The sequence below is a fragment of the Bufo gargarizans genome, chromosome 7 (assembly GCF_014858855.1).
Source record: "Bufo gargarizans isolate SCDJY-AF-19 chromosome 7, ASM1485885v1, whole genome shotgun sequence".
Taxonomy (NCBI): Eukaryota; Metazoa; Chordata; class Amphibia; order Anura; family Bufonidae; genus Bufo; species Bufo gargarizans.
In genome coordinates, this window is record NC_058086.1 from 2,286,645 (window position 1) to 2,295,908 (window position 9,264).

The 9,264-nt window shown below is 48.0% G+C and overlaps 1 protein-coding gene across 1 annotated transcript in view; it reads right to left on the reverse strand.

Moving 5' to 3' along the window:
* MEI1 (meiotic double-stranded break formation protein 1) overlaps positions 1 to 1,700 on the reverse strand; it is a 502,988-nt gene extending 501,288 nt beyond the window's left edge. The window contains exon 1 of the mRNA XM_044301444.1: positions 1,575 to 1,700. Coding sequence (XP_044157379.1) covers positions 1,575 to 1,700 — 126 coding nt within the window. The remainder of the gene's footprint in view (positions 1 to 1,574) is intronic.
* Between the last annotated feature and the right edge of the window lie 7,564 nt (positions 1,701 to 9,264).

A 9,264-nucleotide genomic window follows, 5' to 3' on the forward strand; every position in this document is an offset into this window, starting at 1 on the left:
GCTTACCTGGATTAAGCTGTGCTGTTTAATCTTGAAATCCGTCCAGCAGTTACTTTAAAAAACGACTTTGATCAATAAGGAAATGCGTCCTGAAGGTGCCCAGAGGGGCGTTTTTTTCTTCCTAGTGAGCCCAGTACCGCCCCTCTTTCAGTGCCCAGCCCGCCTTCCTTGTATTTTCTAACTGCCGCCCCCAGCCTGCCACAGCCTCTCCTCCCCCTCCCTCACGCCGAACGAAGTCTCGCACAGGCGCAGTACCCACTGAGGGCTGCGCCTGTGCGATCATCAGGAGACTGAGGGCGGCAGCTTCATCTTCGTCACTGGGTATGCGCCGAGCCCAGTGACGTCCGATGCTCGCTCTTCCCTCAGTCAGCAGGGAAGAGAGAGCATCGGACGTCACTGGGCTCGGCGCATGCCCAGTGACGAAGATGAAGCTGCCGCCCTCAGTCTCCTGATGATCGCACAGGCGCAGCCCTCAGTGGGTACTGCGCCTGTGCGAGACTTCGTTCGGCGTGAGGGAGGGGGAGGAGAGGCAGGAGAGGCTGTGGCAGGCTGGGGGCGGCAGTTAGAAAATACAAGGAAGGCGGGCTGGGCACTGAAAGAGGGGCGGTACTGGGCTCACTAGGAAGAAAAAAACGCCCCTCTGGGCACCTTCAGGACGCATTTCCTTATTGATCAAAGTCGTTTTTTAAAGTAACTGCTGGACGGATTTCAAGATTAAACAGCACAGCTTAATCCAGGTAAGCTGTGCTGCATGGCTGCTTTTAAATCGTTTTTTGGCTGAGGGGAGGTGACAGAATCCCTTTAATTGGGGTGCTGGGGGGTGATCTGGGGCTAAGTGTAGTGTTTGGTGCTACTCACTGTGATGCCTGCTCCTCTGCTGAGACCAACCGACGAAAAGGACCAGCAGAGAAGCAAGGAAGCCATTTAACACCTTATATTTACAAATATAATGTGTTAGATGGCTTCTGAATGGAGGTTTTAAAAGTCGCCAGCCTGCCAGCAACGATCATTGGCTGGCAGGCTGGTGACGAAATGGTGCTTGAACTTTTGCCGGCCCGCGATGCTCATGCGCGGGCCGGCTAAGACCAAAATCTCGTGTCTCGCGAGATGACGCACGGATGCGTCCAGGAGGAATGAATCGACCGCCTCCAGGACGCATCCGTGCGTTATGCGGTCCTGGAGCGGTTAAACACAATAAAAGCACACAGCCCTATAGGACCTGTATATTGCAGACATGCTAGCGGCGATCTAGCCGTGCCTGTCCACAGCTCTATAACCTAAAACAAGGGGACAGAATCCCATTAAGTTATAACCCGAAGTCGGCTCATAGGAGCCAATGAATTCTAATGTTCTAATACATTCAATACATTCTCGCTCAGTACAGTATTAAAGTTTTATGAGAAAACTGCCCGTAGCCTTTAATCATTAAATTTACCATGAAGGCCATCTTGCCTTTCTAGAAATTAAAGCTTCTATATATACACCCCACATCAGCAGGCAGATGCCCAGACGCTGCCTGACCGCTTCTGTCCTGTCAGAAATACATGCCCATTAGCCTCCACAACGCCATTTACCGAAACACTTTCGTCCTCCATCATCTCTATCACACAGGCCAAGCAAAGACAACTGTCGCCGTCTTCCAGCAGCCAGCGGGTGTCATGCCGGTAGTGTACCCGCTCGTATAGCTGTGGACCCGCCATAGTCTCTAGCTCAGCTGACAGAACGACACCTCAGAGGCAGTTCGCGCGTTTTTCAAAGAAGGAGCATTCTCAGCCAATCACTACGCAGCGACCATACCACGTGTTAGGTTGCGCCATCCAGTTAGTACGCAGAACTAGTTTGGCTGCACCATCCAGTCACTGCAGCGTGCGCATACTATCCCAATGTGAACTGCAGGTCTATTGTGTAAAGCCTTTCATGGAGCTTAGATAAGCAGAAAGGACGGTTGTACAGTTTATAATTTGGGTTATCGTTTTAGCAAAGTGCTTTATTTTTAAGAGGTTGTGAGAGTCAATGTATTTTATAAGCAAACTACAGGTAGGTAGTTAATAAAAAGTAAAACTCACCTTCCAGAGCTGCATTAGATTTGTAACTATATTGGGGAGGTCACAGTTGGAATCTATCCTGTATGTCACTGCAGCCAGTCACAGGCCTCAGCAGTTTGTGGCAAGAGACCAAGGCCAGCGATTGGCTGCTGCTGTATAGAGGGTATCATGTGCTCTCCGCATCCGTGTGTCTGTTCCACAATTTATAGAACATGCCCTATTCCTGTCCGTATCAGGCTACTTTCACACTAGCTTTCGGGGCTCCTCTTGTGAGTTCCGTTTAACCGCCTCCGGACCACCTAACGCAGGATCGCGGTCCGGAGGCGGCTGTCTGAGGCAGAGTCACGCATATATGCGTCATCTCGCAAGATGACGCTCACAGCCGGCATGCGCATCGCGGGCCGGCAAAAGTTAGAGGGGGGTTACATCATCAGCCTGCCAGCCAATGATCATCGCTGGCAGGCTGATGATTAAAAAAAAAAAAGAATCACAGGCCATTTAACGCCTTATATTTATGATCTGCTCCTCTGCTGATTCTTTTGGTCGGTTGGTCTCAACAGAGGAGCAGACATCACAGTGAGTACACCAAACACCACACTTAGCCCCCAGATCACCCCCTATCACCCCAATTAACCCCTTGATCTCCCCTGTCAATCACCTAGTGAAAGGGAAAAAAGTGATCAGTGTAAACTGTCACTTTTTTTTCCCACTGGTATTGACTGATAGGTTTTAGGATAGTTTAGGCCCCTTGGTTAGGTAGTTAGCAATCGTTTAGCGCCCAGCCCACCGCACCGCACCGCAGTCACTGATTAGCGTATCGCTAATCAGCATTTGTACTTTTATAGTATCTGTAAGTGATCAAAACTGATCACAGTCAGATCTATAATAGTATTAGTGTCACCTTTGCTTGCCCTCCACCCAAAACGTTCACCCACGCCCGCCCCGCCGCAGTGACAAAAATTATTATTTTTTGGGATCACTGCACAATCACTTTACAAGCGCTGCGGCGATAAAAAAATCAGTTTTGATATTTTTTATCAATCACAGCAGCCTCCGGTACTTCGCTAGCCTCCCATTTGTAAGACAGGCTTGCTTTTTTTCTTGGGTAGTCTCAGGGAATACCCCTTAAATTTAGTAGTCCAAATGTCAAACAAGGGGTATTCTTCTGAAGAGCCCTACAGGCTTCTGACCCAGTCGGATGAGGAATGGGTACCCTCATCTGCAGGGCAGTCTTTAATATTGATTGGACCCCGGGCAAAAATTTACTTGGGCCCCCTGGATCCCGCCTTCCCACACCTTAGCAGGCAATCACGCCCTCCACCACAACACACACACAAAAAATCCACACATCTGGTAGAGTCCAGTGAATGACTGTAAATACTTCTAGTTCTGAAGACTCCAGCGGCTCAGGATCAGTGCTCTGGGCAGCTGGGCTCAGGCTGGAAGTGGGCACCGCTCTGCAGGAAGGAGACCAGGGCTCGGCTCACCCTAGTGTTACGGTGCACCCCAGCACCCCACAGTATGCAGTATAGCACCCTATAGTATACAGCACCACACAGTATGCAGTTTAGCACCCCACACTATACAGTACCCCACAGTATATAGTAGAGCAGTATAGCAGCCCACAGTATACAGCACCTCACGGTATACAACACCTCACTGTATACAGCACCCCAAACTATACACGATACAGCCCCCCACACTATACAGTACAGCAGTATAGCACTCCACACTATACCGCACCCACAGTATACAGACCCCCACAGTATACAGTACAGCAGTATAGCACTCCCCCCCCCCCCACTATACAGGCCCCCCCCCACACAGTATACAGGCCCCCACACAGTATACAGCCCCCCCACACACAATATATAGCCCACCACACAATATACAGCCCATTACACAATATATAGCCCACCACACAGTATACAGCCCACCACACAGTATACAGCACCCCACTATACAGTAGTTTACAGTATATTAACATAACAGCCCCTGTCACCTTTTTCTGATGTAATCTTTACACAAAAAAGCTCCACAGTTAACTTCTGTAGGACCTGTGATGACCTCATAGCCATGTGACCAGTAATTGCTAGGTTACTGGTCACATGGTAATGATGTCATTAAGGTCCTAAAGCAAAACTCATTAAGGTCCTAGAATTAAGATCATTAGCACAGCCACGATCATGATGCCTGTGTAGCCGACAGCCTGACACCCGGGGCAGTAGCTAGCAGGGCTCAAGAGGCAGCTGCCTTGGGCCCCCCAGGAGCAACTGGGCCCAGGGCAGCTGCCCCTTTTGCCCCTTGGTAAAGACGGCCCTGCTCATCTGAGGAATCCAGCGGGTCAGAATATTAACCTGTAGAAAGCAGTGGCAGTCTGACCCAAAGTTCGGACGAGGAGGTTGAGGTCCCTGATACCAACAGGCGTACCCGGCCCCGTGTTGCTACACCACAGGTTGCGCAGGATCCGTTTCAAGGGCAGCAGAGTGGGGCTGGCGCTGTCGGATTACGTGGTGAGGCATACACCAGCAGCGCAGCCCACCCTGGACCTAGTGCCAGCACTGCCGTACAACATGGTGAAGTGGCGAGCACCAGAAGGGCAGTTGAAGCTGGTACGGTGGCATGTGCAATAGTTACCCCGTCGCAGCCACCGCACAGACAGGCCCGTAGAGACCCTGAGGTGCTGGCAAACCCTGATTGGCAGTCCCCAACTTCAGCCGCACCAGTAGTTCCCCCTTTCACCGCCCAGTCTGGAGTTCGGGTTGACAGCTCAGATCGGTTTGGCACTGGAATTTATTGAGCTGTTCTTCACTGCGGAGCTCTTGGACATAGTCGTGGCAGAAACAAATCGGTATGCCACTCAATTTATAGCCGCCAACCCAGGAAGCTATTATGCCCAGCCTTTCCGGTGGAAACCAGTCCAAGTTTCCGAATGAAAACATTTTCTGGACCTTCTCCTCAACATGGTTCTAACCAAAAAGCAGAAATTGCGGTCATATTGGTCCACAAACCCAATTCATCACATGCCCATGTTCTCTGCTGCCATGTCCCGGGCACGATTTGAGGCCATCCTGCGTTTCCTGCACTTTAGCGACAACACCGCCTCCCATCCCAGAGGCCACCCAGCTTTTGACCGGCTCCACAAAATTCGGCCCCTCATAGACCACTTCGACAACAAATTTGCAGATTTGTATACCCCTGAGCAAAACATCTGCGTAGACGAGTCCCTTATACATTTTACCGGGCGCCTTGGCTTCAAACAATACATCCCAAGCAAGCGCGCCCGGTATGGGGTCAAATTGTATAAGCTCTGTGAAAGGGCCACAGGCTATACCCAAAAATTTCAGATCTATGAGGGTAAAGATCAGACCCGGGAGCCGGTCGGTTGCCCTTACTACCTGGGGAGCAGTGGGAAGACAGTCTGGGACTTGGTGTCACACTTATTTGGCAAGGGGTACCATCTTTATGTGGACAATTTCTACACAAGTGTGCCCCTCTTCAGGCATTTGTTCCTAGAACAGATTGGCTGCTGTGGCACCGCGCCGGGGCTTCCCCCAACGGCTCGTTACCACCCGTCTTGCAAGGGGGGAGAGGACTGCCTTGTGTAATAAAGAACTGCTCGCGGTGAAATGGAGAGACAAGCGTGACGTTTACATGCTCTCTTCCATTCACGCAGACACGACAATACAAATTGAACGAGCAACCAGTGTCATTGAAAAACCCCTCTGTGTCCACGACTATAATTCGCTCATGGGAGGGGTGGACTTCAATGACCAGATGTTGGCTCCTTATTTAGTTTCCCGACGCACCAGACGCTGGTATAAGAAGGTGTCTGTATATTTAATTCAATTGGCTCTGTATAATAGTTTTGTTCTCTACAGTAAGACTGGGAGAACAGGATCCTTCCTCAAATTTCAGGAAGAGATCATCGAGAACCTCCTGTATCCAGGAGGTTCCGTGGCCCCATCCACCAGTGTAGTGAGCTGTCTACACGAGCGACATTTCCCCAATGTCGTTGCTGGTACCTCAACCCAACCGTCACCCCGAAAAAGATGTTGTGTCTGTAGCAGTAGTGGAATAAGGCGTGACACCCGCTATTTCTGTCCTGACTGCCCTGACCACCCTGCCCTATGCTTAGGGGAGTGTTTCCGGAAGTACCACACACAGGTACACTTAGCATAGGGATTGTATCTCACAGGACAGGCACACAGGGCTATTAGGGCCCATTCACACAGAGCTGCTGCAAACCTCTTCTTTCACCTGGGACAAAGTGCATAATGTACTTCACCACATCTTTGGGCGATTTGCACATTGTCCCATGGGGAAGGAGAGGTTTGTCCTATAAAGGTAAAAAAATAAAAAAATAAATCACCAGTAAGCAAAAAAGTTAACGTTCTGTTCAAAAAGTTAAATAAAGTTTATACGTTCCGTTCAAATGTTATTATAAAGTTAATAAATTTATTGCGTTGCGGCCTGTTTTTTTCTTTTTTCTTAGTTTTTTTTACCTTCCAGGTGGACCAACCGATCTACTAGCTGCAGCACTGATGTGCATTCTGACAAAAGCATTGCGCTGCTGTCAGATTACACAAAAGTCGGTGTATGCGGCGCTGCGAGACGAGATTTCTCCTCTGCAGTAAAAGATACGTTTGCCGAGGCATATGAGCTGAGGGGGCGGCGGTGTTCATATGCTTTTGCAAACACTTTGTGTATATATCTATATATATATATATATATTAAAAAAAATCCGTCAATGATTTATTTATCCACATCGATTGATGTGAATGGAGAAATCGGGTTTGCCAGGGCATACTAGCTAAGTGGGTATGGATGTTGGGCAGAGCTCCTATGTCCTGGCAGACGCCTTTCCCCTCCTTTTTTTTTTTGGCAGAGATTTTTTCATCCACATTGATCGATGCGAATGAAGAAATCTGTGCCGTTCATTTTTTCTTTCAACCCAGAGGCTGAACGGAAAAAAAAAATCTCATTACCTGTATGCTCAATATAAGGAGAATAGCAGAAACTCCTAATGCTGGCCATACATGTAATGATTGTGGAGACCCTCAAATGCCAGGGCAGTACAAACACCCCACAAATGACCCCATTTTGGAAAGAAGACACCCCAAGGTATTCGCTGAGGGGCATATTGAGTCCATGAAAGATTGAAATTTTTGTCCCAAGTTAGTGGAAAGGGAGACTTTGTGAGAAAAAAATAATCAATTTCCGTTAACTTGTGCCCCAAATTTTTTTTTTCTATAAACTCGCCATGCCCCTCATTGAATACCTCGGGGTGTCTTCTTTCCAAAATGGGGTCACATGTGCGGTATTTATACTGACCTGGCATTTTAGGGGCCCTAAAGCGTGAGAAGTCTGGGATCCAAATGTCTAAAAATGCCATCCTAAAAGGAATGTGGGCCCCTTTGCGCATCTAGGCTGCAAAAAAGTGTCACACATGTGGTATCGCCGTACTCAGGAGAAGTTGGGCAATGTGTTTTGGGGTGTCATTTTACATATACCCATCCTGGGTGAGATAAATATCTTGGTCAAATGCCAACTTTGTATAAAAAAATGTGAAAAGTTGTCTTTTGCCGAGATATTTCTCTAACCCAGCATGAGTATATGTAAAAAGACACCCCAAAACACATTGCCCAACTTCTCCTGAGTATGGCGATACCACATGTGTGACACTTTTTTGCAGCCTAGGTGGGCAAAGGGGCCCACATTCCAAAGAGCACCTTTAGGATTTCACAGGGGATTTTTTACACATTTTGATTTCAAACTACTTCTCACGCATTTGGGCCCCTAAAATGCCAGGGCAGTATAACTACCCCACAAGTGACCCCATTTTGGAAAGAAGACACCCAAGGTATTCCATGAGGGGCATGGCGAGTTCCTAGAATTTTTTATTTTTTGTCAGAAGTTAGCGGAAAATGATGATTTTTTTTTTCTTACAAAGTCTCATATTCCACTAACTTTTGACAAAAAATCTTCCATGAACTCACTATGCCCATCACGAAATACCTTGGGGTGTCTTCTTTCTAAAATGGGGTCACTTGTGGGGTAGTTATACTGCCCTGGCATTTTAGGGGCCCTAATGTGTGAGAAGTAGTTTGAAATTAAAATCTGTAAAAAATCCCCTGTGAAATCCTAAAGGTGCTCTTTGGAATGTGGGCCCCTTTGCCCACCTAGGCTGCAAAAAAGTGTCACACATGTGGTATCGCCGTACTCAGGAGAAGTTGGGCAATGTGTTTTGGGGTGTCTTTTTACATATACCCATGCTAGGTGAGAGAAATATCTCGGCAAAAGACAACTTTTCACATTTTTTATACAAAGTTGGCATTTGACCAAGATATTTATCTCACCCAGCATGGGTATATGTAAAATGACACCCTAAAACAAATTGCCCAACTTCTCCTGAGTACGGCGATACCACATGTGTGACACTTTTTTGCAGCCTAGGTGGGCAAAGGGGCCCACATTCCAAAGAGCACCTTTTGGATTTCACAGGGCATTTTTTACACATTGTGATTTCAAACTACTTCTCACACATTAGGGCCCCTAGAATGCCAGGGCAGTATAACTACCCCACAAGTGACCCCATTTTGGAAAGAAGACACCCCAAGGTATTTCGTGATGGGCATAGTGAGTTCATGGAAGTTTTAATTTTTTGTCACAAGTTAGTGGAATATGAGACTTTGTAAGGGAAAAAAAATAAATCATCATTTCCCACTAAATTGTGACAAAAAAAAAAGTTCTATGAACTCACTATGCCCATCAGCGAATACCTTAGGGTGTCTACTTTCCGAAATGGGGTCATTTGGGGAGGTTTCTACTGTCTGGGCATTGTAGAACCTCAGGAAACATGACAGGTGCTCAGAAAGTCAGAGCTGCTTCAAAAATGCGCCTGCGCCGATGACGTCACATCTACACCCGGCGCAGGCGCATTGAGGAGCGAGCGGCCGAGTGAGTGGCCGCCTCTCAGTGCGCCTGCGCAGATTGAAGAGAGGTACGGCCACGGCGCAGGCGCCAGATATTGAATCAAAACAGGCAGGGCCAGCAGAGAACTATTCCGTTCCCTGGCCCTGTCAATCAACAAGCAGAGGGGGCGTCATTACCATCGGAGGATGCGGCTGCTACCAGCAAGTAGCCGCCCTACTTGCTGGTAGCAAGGTAATTTACATATTATAAAAATCGATTTTTAAGAAATTCTACTGAACCAAAA